Genomic DNA, 17,147 nt, shown 5'->3' with positions numbered 1-17,147 from the left:
CAATGATGAATATGAATTCTAGCTATAAAACCTAATATCAACCAGGAAGGTACTGAAATGTTACTCAAAAATTTAATTTTATATGCCTGGTATCAACCCAAATGCTGCCTTAAATTGTTTCCTTCCCAAAATATACCCCATGTTTGTTAAGAACTTCAGACATCACATACACATGGCAAATATCTTCTATTAATCATGATTTACTTAGAAATTCTGGTTATGCAGGTGAATTAGGCTTGCAGTAGGAATTAGTATGAGACATAATGACTAATCTTTACATAATGCATTTGTTTATTTTCTTCTAAAAATTCAGATCATATAGTTCCTTGAAGCTAAAATTTTATAAAACATTTCTTGCTGCTTTTTTTCTCTGTACTTAGTTTAACACAATGCATGCACTATAACAGAGTGTCTCTGAGTTTCTTAAAGGCTTTACCTAAAAATTAACTTGTAAAATTTGTCAAAACAAATTAGGATATCTCATCTTCATTTTTTATTGTTTTCAGCACTGAGTCTTCTCCCAAAATTTTACATAGTTCATTAAGTCTCTGCTGCATTTTGGGAACTCCAGCTAGCTGAGATTCTAGCTTTTGTTTTTCTTCACTCAATGTTAAACGGGTAGCAGTATCCAACTGTTCGAAGCGCCATCCTCCTTCACCATCAAACTGTAATAAATGAGTATGATACTTCCTGCATAAATAAAATAATATTAGCAATAATTGTGAAAAACCATTTCAGTTATGGGTTTATCATTTTAATTGACAGCTAAAGGCAAATTTTAAGTAAGTTGCCTATTTTACAGTTGATTTTTAAGGGTCCCTCAAAAGGTTAAATCTTGTAATTATTTTTTAAACTCAAAAGCCATTAATCTAATCTCTAGGAAATGCTTGTTGACTGTATCAAATTTATTTCTTATCCTGAATGTATATGAATTGCAAAGGAAGACATGATGCTACATCTATTTAATTTATTCTCATAACCCAGTATGCTCCTGAATAAATAACAAAGCATACACACAGAATGGGAATAAGGAGAAGAAGCTGAGCGAACAAAGTAAAAAGGGCATACAGAGAAAAACAAGGAAATATAACAGCAATTCATTCACACACTACCCATTGGGGGTGAGTTATTATTCTATATAAGTGAAATTTAACCAATAATTAAAGTTTTAAAACTTTTTTTTTTTTTTTAATGGACTACTTGATAGAAATCTTTTAAAGAAACTTCTATACCTTCTTACAATGTAATCTCTTTTGTCATGGTCCAGATTCCTAATTAGGAAATTCAGAGAGGTACAGAAATTATTTTATTGATGAGAAGGGAGACAATCCATCTCTTCTTAAAAGGATGCTTAGGTCACCAGTCTCTGGGATTTGTGGGGGATGTGTGGAGAGAGTGAAGGTGGCAGAGCTGGTCCCACATAGCTGGGCCGTCTACATTTTGTTACTATTCTGAACTGGCTCTTGTTCTTAGGTTTCCTCGGTTTTCCTGTCTTTCCCTTATAGTTTTTCTTCTCTCTCCCTTTCAAGCTCTCATCTATCGTTATTTACTGTGATCAGTGGGCCGATCTCTTTATCAGTTTCTACCTCATTTTTAAAATTGAGATATAATTCACGTACCATAAAATTCATCTTTTTAAAGTGTGGAATTTGGTAGATTTTATTATATTCATAAGGTTGTGCATTCATCATCACTAATTTCAGAATTTTCTTTATCCCCAAAAGAAGCCACATATCTATTAGCAGTCACTCCTTGCTCCTCTTCCCCTAGCCTCTGGCAACCACTAATATCTTCTGATTCTTATTTTTCAGGTTACGTTTTAACAGTGGCACTTTTAAATACTGATATTGATGGTATTAAGGGGAGACAAGGAGCAATTCTCCCAATGTTAAGTACACTGAATAAAACCACAGCCAAAGGCCAAGGGGGTCAACTGTGGGATAAAGAAAGCTCTTGAAAATATAGTCCAGCAATCAATGGGCCTTTGTTTTATAAAATAGCCAGGCAATACTTAAACACGTGTAAATGAGTAGAGCCTACACGGGTCCACTCTGGCAAGAGGCCTCAGGAAGGAAGGGGAGCATGATGCAGTCAATTATGTATATTCACTGGGTCATACATGTGCATTGAGCCCTAATGACTATAGGACCTTGGACCTTGAAGCTTCCTCTTTTGGAGCTTCCTGCAGTGGTGAGAATATCCATGTATGGGAGAAGGTGTCAAGTCCCTGGAGACAATGGAAGCCTTGTGCTGAGAACTCTCTCTGACCTTGCCTGATGCATTTCTTTGCTTGTATTCTTTCTGGTTATAATAAATATGTAACTCTAAGCATAGGTAATAGTGTCCCTGAAGAGCCATTATAGAGAATTAATGAACCCACAGGGGCAATGAGACTGGCTTAGTTTGGAGTGACTAATTCAGAGGAAGGCTGTCCAGGCAGTCATAAGGACAGAGTCCTAATTCATGATGACCCAGTTCTGGGTGGCTGGGTGACAGAGAAAGGCTGCATGGGCAGTTGATGAAGAAGGATAGAATCCTTCTGGCTTGTGACCTAGCCCTAGCAGGGCTGGCTAGTCTGAAGTACAGGGAGTTCTGCAGACTCCTGATCCTACAGCTAGTATTCAATGACTTGGCCCCAGGTGGCCAGGGATGTTTGGACCCGGCTTAGGGTGGCTGGGGGTGAATTCTGACCTAACTCTGGATGGTTGGGGTAAGAGAAGAAGTGCCACAGAAGTGGCTGGCAATGAGGAATGGAGATGTGGGAAGGTGAAGCCTGGGTCACTTCCAGGTGGGAATTAAATTTATGGTGATCTTTGCCATGCAGTTAGTGATAAAGGTGGGATTTGCCCACCACCTCCTTTAGTAGTGCAGTTATCAACAGCACACTAACTGTGTTTTAGGTTCTTCAGCTTTTCAAAATAACTGACCTCCCCAGAGGCGGCACCTTACCAAAACTAAATTAAAAATAATGCATTTCTATGTCAAGAAAAAAAAAAAGTAAAAATACTATAAAAATATGAGAGTTAAATAAAATACTATCAAAATAAGCAAAAGAAGGATGGTTATACAATATGAAAGGGAAATAATGGCAAAAAATTTCATTTTGTTTTATTTCATTTCAACTCTTCTTGGGCGTTCCTAGCCTGGGATCTACAACTAGGAGCAATTTTAAATGCGGTAGCTGAGATCTTGGGCGAGTTCCATTCTCAGTTTATAATGAAGATCTGGCTCATTACTCTGGTCCTACAACATTAGGGAGGAAGAAACTGTAGGTGTTCACGCCCTAAGATTCAAAGGCACGTTCTATTTTATGAGCTAAAATAATATCACAGGGTTTATTTTAGTCAGAGGAATGTAAAAGAAACTGCTATTTTAACTGAGGCTTATTGGAAATAATCTGTATACTTCCTTCACAAACAGGATAGAGCACAGGAAAATGGGAATTATAAAGCTATAATTCTATACAGAAGTCAAATAATTTAAAAAGCTTCAAAAATTTTGGCCTCTTCAGGCACTGGTATTGATTTTACTCTTTGTAATCAATCATTACCCGTTTGCTATTACAGGGAAAAACACATCTCTTTCTACTTCTGAATTTTTTTCAGGGAAAAAAAGAATTTCATCTAGGGAGGAAAGATAATCAGAGATGACAGATTTCTACAATCTAAAATCGTTAAACTATTGAAAAGCAGAAATAACTTGATTTTTAGTTTTATGGAGAGATGTACTGTGGGTAGCTATAATTAAAACATGTGTTTTTCTTGTTTCAAGAGATAAAACTACAGGTTTTGTTATTTGCTTAAAAAAATTGTTCCCTCAATTGAGAAAACAATGGCTGAATATGCTTCAAATGCCTCTTTAGGCTACTTGAGTGAGGAACTGAATGGCAGGATAGCATAATAAGTCCATTGAGAAAAGTCAGATAAATATCAGGACTAAGAGATTACTCCATTTTCTATCACTCAACATGTGACCAATTAGGAAGCATGTCTGAAAATTACAGGTCCACACCAGGAAGACTTCAAGAGTTCTTCTGGCCTGGTTCCATGTCATCCCTGGTTCAGAGGATTTATAGGCAAATATATCATAATTGTCTCAAAGATTCAGGTCCTGCTGGTCTTTTCCAGGGAAGAATCAGAGGAATCAGATTCATTGACATGGACCTAACTCATCCTGGACTAGGTCCAGATTGCCTCTGAAGAGTTTAGCAAATGAGGGTCCTATTGCTCTGGAGGCCATATAATTCTTAACAACAGACAGACAAACCACAGAGGTCACTTCATAAAATGTTTATTTTCCAGGTCAACTCTCTGAGGAAACAAAATTCTGAAAAATCTGAATGTTGGAATGGACTATGAGAATATATTATTATCCTCTCACTGGAAGCAGAATTCAAGCAGAAAAACCAAAAAGCTTTGAACAATGTAAGACTGATCTGAACTGAGTGTTCAGTTTACCTACATTTATAAGCGTTCTCTACATTTTTTTTTACAGGTATAATGTCTAAAAGGGCTTCAAAATTCAACTCAAATAAAGCATGCTACTTAGCCTAAGTTTAAAGTTATATACATGATGAGAGCTTGGGCATAGAATCTGACCAGTCACCTGACACAGAATGCTGTAACTAGAGAGAGAGGAGTCTTGCCAGACTCCTTGGGAAATAGGAGTCCAAAGCAACTAGAGCCAACTGTATTTATGAAGGTGTCAAAAGAAAACAAGATTTTGTTGACAAAATAGAATGTAAAAAGTAGAGAAAGTAGAAGGCAACGTGAATGAAAAAGTATTTTTTAGGGTTTATTCATTAGATACACTATGAGTTCCTTATAATAAATAGAGCATTATACTATAGTATAGAGTATGTGATCATGGGAAATTACTTTTCTAAATGTTCTAGTTCTCAGTTTCCTCCTAGTTAAAAACTCTAAAATGGGGAAAATTAGACTACCTATACTTCATAGCACAGGTACCTTCTTAGCGCAGTAGGCAGTGCATCGGTCTCATTACCTGAAGGTCCTGAGTTCGAGCCTCAGAGGACACAGAGGTTTCTGGAGCCCTGGTGGTGCAGTGGTTAAGAGCTCAGCTGCCAGCTAATAAGGTCAGCAGTTCAAATCCACCAGCCACTTCTTGGAAACCCTCTGGGGCAGTTCTACTCTGTCCTACAGGGTCACTATGAGTCAGAATTGACTCCATGGCAACAGGTTTGGTTTCGTTATACTTCATAAGGTTCTTGTGAGGCTTAAATAAGATAAGCCTGGAAAACAATAGGTGCTAAATCTGCATTGTTGTTGTTAGGTGCTGTCAAGTTGGTTCCCACTCATAGCGACCATATGTACAACAGGACAAAACATTACCCAGTCCTGTGTCACTCCTACAATCCTTGCTATGTTTGAGCCCATTGTTGCAGCCACTGTGTCAATCTACCTCGTCGAGGGCCCTCCCCCCTTATGCCGACCGTCTACCTTATCAAGTATGATGTCCCACTCCAGGGACTGGTCCCTCCTGATAACATGCCCAAAGTATGTGAGACAAAGTCTTGACATTCTCATTTCCAAGGAGCGCTCTGGCTGTACTTCTTCCAAGACAGACTTCTTCATTCTTATGGCAGTCCATGATATATTGAACTTTCTTTGCCAACACCTTAATTCAAAAGCATCAATTCTTCTTCGGTCTTCTTTATTCATAGTCTAGCTTTTGCATGCACATGAGGCAATTGAAAATATAATGGCTTGGTTCAGGCGTATCTTAGTCCTCAAAGTGACATCTTTGCTTTTTAACACTTTAAAGAGGTCTTTTACAGCAAATGTGCCAAATGCAAAGCATCATTTGATTTCTTGACTGTTGCTTCCCTGGGTGTTGAAATCCTTGACAACTTCAATATTTTCTCCTTTTATCATGATGTTGCTTATTGGTCCAGTTGTGAGGTTTTTTGTTTTATGTTGAGGTGCAATCCATACTAAAGGCTGCAGTCCTTGATCTTCATGAGTAAGTGCTTCAAGTCCTTTTCACTTTTAGTGAGCAAGGTTGTGTCATCTGCATATCACAGGTTGTTAATGAGTCTTGCTCCAGTCGTGATGTTGTGTTCTTCTTCATATAATCCAGCTTCTTGGATTATTTGCTCAGCATATAGACTGAATAAATGTGGTAAAAAGATACAATCCTGATGCACACCTTTCCTGATTTTAAACCACGCAGTATTCCCTTGTTCTGTTTGAATATCTGCCTCTTGGTCTATGTCAAGTTCCTCATGAGCATAATGAAGTGTTCTGGAATTCCCATTCTTCACAATGTTATCCATAATTTTTTATGATCCACACAGTCAAATGCCTTTGCATAGTCAAGAAAACACAGGTAAACATCTTTCTCATATTCTCTGCTTTTAGCCAAGATCTATCTGATATCAGCAATGATATCCGTCATTCCACAGCCTCTTTCGAATCTGGTTTGAATTTCTGGCAGTTCCCTGTCAATGTACTACAACTGTTTTTTAATCATCTTCAGCAAATTTTTACATGCACATCACATTAATGATATTGTTCAATACTTTCCGCATTCTGCTGGATCACCTTTCTTTAGAATGGGCAGAAATCTGGATCTCTTCCAGTCGACTGGTAAGTAGCTGTTTTCCATATTTCTAGACATAGGCAAGTGAGCACTTCCAGCACTGCATCCATTTGTTGAAACATCTCAATTGGTATTCTGTCAGTTCCTGGAGCCTTGTTTTTTGCAGATGCCTTCAGTGCAGGTTGGACTTCTTCCTTCATTACCTTCGGTTCTTGATCATATGCTACTTACCTGAAATGGTTGAACATTGGCCAATTCTTTTTGATACAGTGACTCTGTATTCCTTTCATCCTCTTTTGATGTTTCCTGTGTCATTCAATATTTTGTCCATAAAATCCATCAAAACTGCAACTTGAGGCTTAAAGTTTTTTCTTCAGTTCTTTTAGCTTGACAAATGTCAAGTGTGTTCCTCCCTTTTGGTTTTCTAATTTCAGGTCTTTGCACATTTCATTACAATGCTTCACTTTGTCTTCTCAAGCCACCCTCTGAAATCTCCCATTCAGCTCTCTTACTTCATCATTTCTTACATTTACTTTAGCTATTCTACATTCAAGAGCAAGTTTCCAAGTCTCTTCTGACATCCATTTTGATCTTTTCTTTCTTTCCTGTCTTTTTAATGATCTCTTCATTTCTTCATGTACAGTGTTGTTCCACAACTCGTTTGGTCTTCGGTCATTAGTGTTCAATGTGTCAAATATATTCTTGAGATGGTTTCCAAATTCAGGTGGGATATACTCAAAGTTGTATTTTGTTTCTCATAGACTTGTTTTAATTTTCTTCAGCTTCAACTTGAACTTGCATATGAGCAATTGATGGTCTGTTCTGCAGTTAGCCCCTGGCCTTGTTCTGACTGATGATATTGAACGTTTCCATTGTCTCTTTGTCTCTTTCCACAGTTGTAATCAATTTGATTCCTGTGTTTTCCATCTGATGAGGTCCGTTTATGCTGTTAAAAAAAGGTATTTGCATTGAATGAATCACTGGTCTTACAAAATTCTACCATGTGATCTCCGGCTGTATTTTCCAACTACAGATCTTTGTTTCCAACTTTTATATTCCAATCACCAGTAATTATCAATGCATCTTGACTGCATGTTTGATCAACTTCAGACTGCAGAAGTTGGTAAAAATTTCCTCAACTTTTGCATTAGTGGCAGATGTGTAAATGTGAATAACAGTCTTATTAACTGTACTTTCTTGTTGGCATATGGATATTACCCTATCACTGACAATGTTGTACTTCAGGATGGATCCTGAAATGTTCTTTTTGACTGTGAATGCAACACCATTCCTCTTCAATTTGTCATTCCCGGCATAGTAGACCATATGATTGTCTGATTCAAAATGGCCAATAACAGTCCATTTCAGTTCATGAATGCCTAGGATATTGATGTTTATGCATTCCATTTCATTTTTGATGACTTGCAATTTTCCTAGATTCATACTTCATACATGCCACATGCTGATTATTAATGGATGTTTACAGCTCTTTCTTCTCATTTTAAGTCATCCTACATCAGCAAATAAAGATCCTGAAAGCTTGACTCCATTCACATCATGAAGGTCAACTGTACTTTGAGGAGGCAGCTCTTCCCCAGTCATATCTTGAGTGCCTTCCGATCTGAGGTGCTCATCTTCCGGCACTATATCAGACAATGTTCCACTGCTATTAACAAGGCTTTCACTGGCCAATTTTTTCAGAAGTAGACTGCCAGGTCCTGTCTTAGTCTAGAAGTTCCGCTTAAACCTGTTCACCATTGGCAACCCTGCTGGCATCTGAAATACCAGTAATACAGCTTTCAATGTCACAACGGAGCCCTGGTGGCACAGTGGTTAAGAACTCGTCTGCTAACCAAAAGGCTGGCAGTTCGAATCCACCAGCCACTCCCTGGAAACCCTATGGGGCAGTTCTACTCTGTCCTATAGGGTCGCTATTAGTCAGAATCAACTTGACCGCAATGGGTACCACAACAACACGCAAGCTACCACAGTATGACAGACTGATAGGCTCACGGGGAAAATCTGCATTAGCAACTATTATTTTGATGAGGAATCAATGCGGAAAGTATAGAACTGGTAAAAATACCATCGTCATTTTTTAAAAACAGGAAATCCCATTAGATTTACAGGTTATTTATATTTTGGTTCATTTTTCCTAAAAACAAAAATTTTTTTCCCATGCTTTTTCAAACTTAATCATTCGGGGGAATAAGAAGTTATAGTATATTTTTTCTTAGATTTTAAAGAAAGGACTAAAAGAATGATGTAAAAATATATAAATATATTCTTTCCTAGTAGAGGCTATGGAATTGTTATTATGAATATTTTTGGCTAAAAAAAAAAATCACTGAATTTTTCTACTTATTTTCAGAATTAATGGAAAGTGAAGAATTTTCAAATAATACATTACCATTTTGCTATCTGGTTTGGTTATCTAGCTTACTTTTGTGTAGCTTAAGAGAAATACAGGTAGGAAACAAGTGAGATATCTTATTCTCTACAGTGGAAAGTTTAGCAAAGCTGTTCTTTAAGAAACATAAGGGAGGATTAGCTCTCCCAAAAAAGTTAGCATTGGAAATACTTACCAAAGAGAAGGCCTGTGTGTTATAGATAGCAAGGAAATTCCAGCTCCTTTCGCAGCCTGAAATATCTTTCCTTCAACATCAATGCTGACAGCACTGGTACATTCATCCAGCAATGCATATTTTGGTCTTTAGAAAAATAAGCACAGATAAATTAATGATTTTGCTGTTTGATGTATTTTTCTTTGGACAAAGTGAGTTGCAATGTTAACAACTTTAAAAGAGCAAAACAGAGTATGTCATTATTATAGGTGATAAGTCATAAAGCAAAAAAATAATTGATCATTCGCTGTTTTGGAAAAAAGTAACACATACTTCTTACACTTAAATTCCCTGAATAGATTTTCTGATATCTACTCACAGCAAAATAAACTTTATTGTTATGTAGATGAATGAATCATAAATACGAGACATAGGAAAGATGGGACAGGTCACTGAGTGCATTTTTCTGTAGAAGGCAGGTTCATTCTTGGTGACAAGGTTCTGACTAATTTCATGAAAAATACATTACAGTTGCTAATTATCAAACAGGCCGCAGCCCTGTTAGCAAAGATTTAATGACAAGATTGCTTTATTAACAAAGTGAGTTTCTAAGTACTACTAATGGAATTCCATTGCTACAAGACTGTGAGAGTGTGCCTGATCTCACAAATTTAGAGTAAGCATTTAACCTTATAACATTGAGACCATGCTTCAGAATCAAATTCTTAGAAAAAACGGGTGAATATTTACCTGACTGTACTCAACAAATTTTTCTTTAGCTTTTTTTTTTTTACTCTGGAAATTGTCTATTATCAGAGACGCCCTATCACTTGCCCCTATTTCCTTTTTCGTTATCCCTTCTTCCTTTCATCTTACTGTCCTGCTTTACCTTTTTTTTTTTTTTTTTTTTGTTCCTTTACCTTTCTTCAACCAAGCCTGTTTGGGTCTTAGGTATATTTTTGGTCCTCAGCAACCTAAGCATTCGGCTACTAAAGGGAAGGTTGGCTATTTGAACCTACACAGCAGCTCTGTGGGAGAAAGGCCTGGTGATCTTTTTCTGTTAAGATCACAGCCTAGAAAACCCTATGGGGAAGTTCTACTCTGCCACATGGGATTGCTATGAGTCAAAAATCCACTGGAAGGTACAAAACAACAACAACCCAATTTAGCTTTGCTATTGAGATCAGAAGTCAACTCCTGCACTGTCATGTAGTATTTATCTCAAGGTTAAAGATCAGTATCATATATTTGCCATGATAATTTCCTCCATGAAGATATTCTGATTTTTAAAAATGAATGACAATGCAATGAAAAAAGATTAAATCAGTAATTTCTCATTTGGCATAAATAATTACTTAGCACTATAAGTTGTTTTCCCAAGGTGGGTTTACTTATTAATGGGATCCTGTTACCTAATCTAGGGAGGGTACCAAAACACCATCAAACCGTTGCCGCAGAATCAATTCCAACTCATACCGACCCTACAGGACAGAGTAGAAATGCCTGATGGAGTTTCCAAGGAGCGCCTGGTAGATTCGAACTGCCAGCCTTTTGGTTAGCAGCCGTAGCTCTTAACCACTATGCCACCAGGGTTTCCCTAGGGTGGGTAGTCAAGGCTGATAATTATAGGAGTTAAAAGCAATTTTAACACCCATTTGACTCTAGTATCTGCTCTTTATCCAAAGAACTAAAGGAGTACCGCATGATCCCCTTAACCACATCAGGGGACATAGTTTTGCTGGCTGGTTTTTGGTTGCTTGTTCTGGTTTAAATATTAAGCATTATTTCTTCACCTCAGACTTGGTTATGGTTTTACAGATGATTTATTTTCAAGTGAAAAAGAGAACAAAAATAAGAAAGTATAATACAGAGAGGTTTAAGGTAAAATTTTCTTTTTGTGTATCGTTCTTTCCAATAACCAATACTGTATTTTGTCTTATTTTTCAGATTGCTTTGAGCTAAACTGAACAGAGATGTTGTTTCAGAATTAGAAAAAATACATCTTATACTCTGTTGTCATAGCAACCCCTAGACTAGTAGATGTAAGACAGATCACACACTTTTGTTTCCTTGGCAGGACTGGGGAGTGTGTGCGTGTGGAGGGCGGGGTGGGGGGGTGGTATTTAAATATATTAAGCAATAACTGGAATCTGAAACTGATAACTAAACAAAACATTTGATAATACTGTTTCTCCAATTTCCTTTCTCTTTTGGTATATCACTAGTAGAGTGGGCTCTGAAAAACCTAATCCATCCCCGTTAAGGCAGGAATTTTCCAATCACTCTTTAAATATTAAAATTACAAACCTCTCAAAAAGAATATCCAATTGTGATATTTAATACTCTCCACCAAAGTTCTCCATTTTAGCTACCTCAAGTCTTTCATATTACAGTTCAAATCTTTCTGTTAAATTTAATCCTTTGAGGATAACAGAAGGCAGCTTCTCATTATTATACATTTCTTTTACTAGATTTAATATTTCTAATTCCTTTTATCTTTTCTCAATAGATTCTGTTTTCCAACTACCTGCTCATCTTCACTGATTTTTCTGTGGTTCACTAAATTTTCTTTCCAATCATTTATAAAGATCTACTTTCTTATGACATCATCTTAACTCGGTTTCATTTTATATCCAAAATATTTTAGATATATAAATAACCATTTTAAGTTCCAGGTACATGGAATCTTTTTTGAGTTGTCATCTTTTATTAATGCTTCTTATTCTTTACTACAAAGTTTATTTTATTAACACAATGACACAGTGAGAAATTTATGGTCACGTTTTATATTCCACCATACTGTATTTCACCAACTATGCTGCGGATCATATTACTGAATGTTTACAGATTATAGTGGGTAACAGGTGGTCATAAATGTCAAGCTGTAAAGTTTACTCTTGAATCTGATAACAACATCTGAGAAAGGGGCATTCCAAAATACAGTTCACTAATGAGTTAACACAATTTGATTCGTTTTTTTTGTTCACCATACTCTTCAACTAACCAGGCACATTATTATAAACAACAAGTTGTTAACACAACTAATAATTTTCTGATTAAAAAATCCCAGCTAGACAAAAAATAATACATGCTATATAATTCCATTTATGTGCAGTCATTAAAAAAAGGAAAAACTAATCAACGGTGATAAAAATCAGAACAAAATTTGCCTATGTTGGGACGTGAATGGAAAGGGTATCAGGAAATTTTCTGGGGTGACAGAAACATTCTCCCTAGATTGGGGCATCAGTTACATGGAGTATACACATTTATCAAAAGTTACTGACTTGTGTACTGAAAATGTGTGCATTTGGTACATAAATTTTACTTCAATAATAATAATAAAAAAAAACCTATAATATAGAAAACGCACATAATAGTACAGATGTAAAAAGAGGGATATAAATTACAATGTATTTTGTGGAAATAGCTAAAATAAAAAATTAAGATAACAACTAACTTTGGTATACCAACAAGCCTGGGAAGAAATGATACCAAAATTTTAAAAGTTACCGTACATAAGTAATGAGATAAGAAAATGTTTTCTTCTTTGTACTTATTTACATTTACAAAGTGAACATATTTTAGTAAAATTATTTAAATAATAATTTTGTAATGATAAATATTATATGTTATATTCTTATCAAAAAAGCTGAACCTAAATCTAATCAAGCTTTTAGCTCTAATTTCCAGTTTACAAGTAAACAAATAATTTCTTTCATAAGAATCAGCACAAAGCTGCTTCCTAGGAAGAGGAGGTTAAAGATGTCACAAACGTCTAACTTTTCCAAGCTGCTGTATACCACTCCATCATCTCTAATATCAACTACTCCCTTTCCCCTCAGTACTCTCCCTCCTGTCTTTGGGATCCCTAATTTGCGGCAACGTCTCACAGAGTTCACGAATTATATAAAGGAAATAGCTCACACGGTTGTGGAGGCTGGCAAGTCCCAAATTCGTGGGTCAGGCATGGACTTCTCCCTGGCCCTCAGTCTCTGCCCAAAGGGACTCAGCTTTCTCGCTCCATGGGAAGCCCACTGCACTGTCTCCTGCAGGTCTCTCCCTCTTTGGTGGTGGCGGCCTCTCCCTCTCTGCCAGAAATTGGCTCTCTTTTAAGGTAAAACTGACCAGTCCCCTTGATAGGCCACAATTACCCTAACACACAGTCATCTGGGTAGGAGTTACAAGACCAGGGCTAGAAAGGGCCACACACAAAAGTAATTAATCGCACTGCAACAGGTTTATGGGAGATTGAGGAATAAGGTAAAGGACTCCATGAGAAAGCAGACAAATTTAGAACGAGCAACATTCTATAGGGCAAGTGAGTTGTTTTTTTAAACAAGCCAATGGCATAAAAAGCAGGAATGAGAGTAGGACGGGGAGAAGCTCTTTAGATAAAAAGAATTAAAAGATTAAGCAACTAAATGCAATATGTAAAACTTGTTTAGATCTCGATTTGAACAAATCAGCTACGATATTTTTGAGACAACCAGGGAAACTCTGAATACGAACCACATATTACATGACTTTAAAGCATTATCATTAATTTTATTAGGTACAATTATGGTTAGTTATGTAAGAAAGTGCACTAATATTTCAACGATGAGTACCAGAGTATTTAGGGATAAAATGTCATAATGTCTGGGATGCTTTAAAATATTTAAAAATACTTCAGAAATTAAAAAAAAGGATAAATCAAGTGTGGGAAAATATCAGACTTGCTGAATCTGTCTGATGGGAACATGGGGTTCATTTTATTATCTTCTCTACTTCGATGAAGTTTTCTTTTTTTTTTTTCCATAATACGAGTTGTTTAAAAAAATTGATAGCCAATTATTTGCCAAGTGTGGATCAACTAAATGCTAAATATTCAATAAGGTTTACTCTTTTTTTTCTTTATCAGCTTTTTAAATTGTTAATACTTTCACTGCAGCTCACTGGAGAGTGTGGCATCTGCCACAGCTTTGGCCCATTCATGTATCATGTGCGTAACTATTGATCCTTTTTGCCCAAGATGTAAATACTAAAAGTGAGCAACATAGTTCCTCATAACCTCTTGCTCTGCACACAACTCTGGTTCTCGTTGAGATTAAGGGGCCTAAGATGAAAAATAATAATAATAAAGTAAGAGATTACTTTTTTAGAAAAGCATTAAGACAAATAAGAGAAGAAATAAATCACAATGGCTTTAATATTTCCTTCTAGTGTCTTGTGTTTTGTATCCTTAAATTCAAAATGCTACAAAGCTAATAGTAAAGAGAAGAGAAAAACTTTATCAAGAGAAGTTATTTCCTGCATATTGATTTTTCTGAGTTCATTAAGACTTATGCTGGCTGGTTCCTTGTCCCATTGGATTGTGCCTCTCATTTTTCAAGAGGGAGAACACTAGTGTAAAAGGCTACTGACTGAGTGGTTGAAAAGTTAATTTAGTTTGAATTTAATGATTTAATTTAGAAGTGTTACTGAATGCCCACTTACTATGTTCATGCTAGTATAGTACTGGTTATGTATTCTTCACATTTTCAAATCAGCAATACATAAAAAATTCATTTAGCCTTCTCTATTTTTTTTTAATATTATCTAATGTTATTCAACATAAAAGAAATAGAAAAAAATAAAACATTTGGAGATTTCTGTCACATGAAAAAGATAACTTAAGAAATTTGAAAGTGTAAATTCTATGCATTAGTTTTTCAGTAAGATATTTTTTAACTAAAGATGGGGACATTACAATCTCATCGAAAGGTTTTTTGTTTCCAACAATAAAATAGTAGTTACCTGAGTAGAGCATACTTACTTATGATAAAACATGCGAGCCATGCCCATTCTTTGCTTTTCCCCTCCTGACAGGACATCTTTCCAGTCCATAACAGCATCCCATCCTTAAAAATGTCAAAAAATAAATCATTTAAATATTACTGTTTCTACCTTTGACAAGTGGCTCCTGACAAATTTAAATTACTAACACAAAACAAAACAAAAAACCAAACCCATTGCCACTGAGTTGATTCTAACTCATAGAGACCATATAGGACAAGTAGAATGGCCGCACAGGGTTTCCAAGGAGTGGCTGGTGGATTTGAACTGCCGACATTTTGGTTAGCAGCCATAGCTCTTAACCACTGCACCACCAGAGCTCCAGTAACACAAAGAACCTGGTATTTTAGAAAACATACGCTTGGATAAACTGGAGAGCTTTGTGTATAAGTATTTTGGTTTTAGGTTTGATATTCTCTTAATGGTAATAATTCCTTATGCTGACAAATCATTATCTAAGAATTCTAAAACTTCAGAAGAGGATGTGGAACCAGGTTTATCATTGCTGATGTCAGATGGATCCTGGCTGAAAGCAGTGAATACCAGAAGATGTTTACCTGTGTTTTATTGACTATGCAAAGGCATTCAACTTTGTGGATCATAATAAATTATGGATAACACTGAGAAGAATGGGAATTTCAGAACACTTAATTGTGCTCATGAGGAACCTTTACATAGATCAAGAGGCATTTGTTCAGACAGAACAAGGGGATACTGATTGGTTTAAAGTCAGGAAAGGTATGCGTCAGGGTTGTATTCTTTCACCGTACCTATTCAATCTGTATGCTGAGCAAATAATCCGAGAAACTGGACTATATGAAGAAGAACAGGGCATCAGGATTGGAGACTCATTAACAACCTGCATTATGCAGATGACACAACCTTGCTTGCTGAAAGTCAAGAGGATTTGAAGTACTTACTAACGAAGATCAAAGACCACAGCCTTCAGTATGGATTGCACCTCAACATAAAGAAAACAAAAATCCTCACAACTGGACCAATCAGCAACATCATGATAAATGGAGAAAAGACTGAGGTCGTCAAGGATTTCATTTTACTTGGATCCACAATCAACAGCCATGGAAGCAGCAGTCAAGAAATCAAAAGATGCACTGCATTGGGTAAATCTGCTGCAAAGGACCTCTTTAAGGTATTGAAGAGCAAAGATGTCATCTTGAAGACTAAGGTGCGCCTGACCCAAGCCATGGTATTTTCAATCCCATTATATGCATGTGAAAGCTGGACAATGAATAAGGAAGACCGAAGAAGAATTGAAGCCTTTAACTGTGGTGTTGGCGAAGAATATTGAGTATGCCATGGACTGCCAAAAGAACAAACAAATCTGTCTTGGAAGAAGTACAGCCAGAATGCTCCTTAGAAGCAAGGATGGCGAGACTGCGTCTTACATACTTTGGGCATGTTGTCAGGAGGGATCAGTCCCTGGAGAAAGACATCATGCTTGGCAGAGTACAGGGTCAGCAGAAAAGGGGAAGACCCTCAAGGAGGTAGACTGACACAGCGGCTGCAACAATGAGCCCAAGCATAACAACGATTTTAAGGATGGCTCAGGACAGGGCAGTGTTTCGTTCTGTTGTGCATAGGGTTGCTATGAGTCAGAACCAACTCAACGGCACCTAACAACAACAACAAGAATTCTAAACACTGACACTGGGAAAATGTCTGGGATTTGCTTTAAAATACTTTAGAAACAGAAGAGATAAATCAAGTATGGCAAAATGTCAGACTTGTAGGATCAGTGTAATGAGAATAACTTTTTTTCAGCTGTCTCCAAAGGGTAGGTACAAAAAAAAGTAGGTAGGTGGGAGAAAAACCCCAACAAATTTACACAGGTCAACTGCAAGGACTACATAAGACCCGAACTAACTCTAAATGGCTCCCAGGTGTGCTTGGCTCTTTACCTGTGTTTTTTCATTATATATTTCACAGCCTTATGAGGCAGACACTATTACTTGCATTTTACCAGTAAGTAAACTGAAATACATGGAGTGACTGACATGTTTAAGTTTATACAGCTGGGATTTACACCTAGGCCTATCTGATGCTTTTATAATTTATCTATGTCATCTCCTATAACAACCTAACTACTGACTTTTTGCTGGATATTTATTCAAAAAGCAAGGCTTCTATTTTAAAAAATGGGTTGGATCTATATACACCAACATGAAAATGTGGCCAAGAAATTTT

The 17,147-nt window shown here is 36.6% G+C and overlaps 1 protein-coding gene across 4 annotated transcripts in view; it reads right to left on the bottom strand.

Moving 5' to 3' along the window:
• Positions 1–299: 299 nt before the first annotated feature.
• Positions 300–17,147, bottom strand: part of ABCD2 (ATP binding cassette subfamily D member 2) — an 88,992-nt gene continuing 72,144 nt past the window's right edge. For all 4 annotated transcript variants that reach the window (XM_023555334.2, XM_064284390.1, XM_003405379.4 and 1 more), the window contains 3 exons: positions 14,923–15,007; positions 9,147–9,272; positions 300–690 (listed from right to left, as the gene is read on the bottom strand). In XM_023555334.2, coding sequence (XP_023411102.1) covers positions 471–690; positions 9,147–9,272; positions 14,923–15,007 — 431 coding nt within the window. In that variant the 3' untranslated portion in view covers positions 300–470. The remainder of the gene's footprint in view (positions 691–9,146; positions 9,273–14,922; positions 15,008–17,147) is intronic.

Source organism: Loxodonta africana, chromosome 4 (assembly GCF_030014295.1).
Source record: "Loxodonta africana isolate mLoxAfr1 chromosome 4, mLoxAfr1.hap2, whole genome shotgun sequence".
In the NCBI taxonomy this organism is placed as follows: domain Eukaryota; kingdom Metazoa; phylum Chordata; class Mammalia; order Proboscidea; family Elephantidae; genus Loxodonta; species Loxodonta africana.
This window is presented reverse-complemented; position numbering and strand designations above follow the sequence as displayed.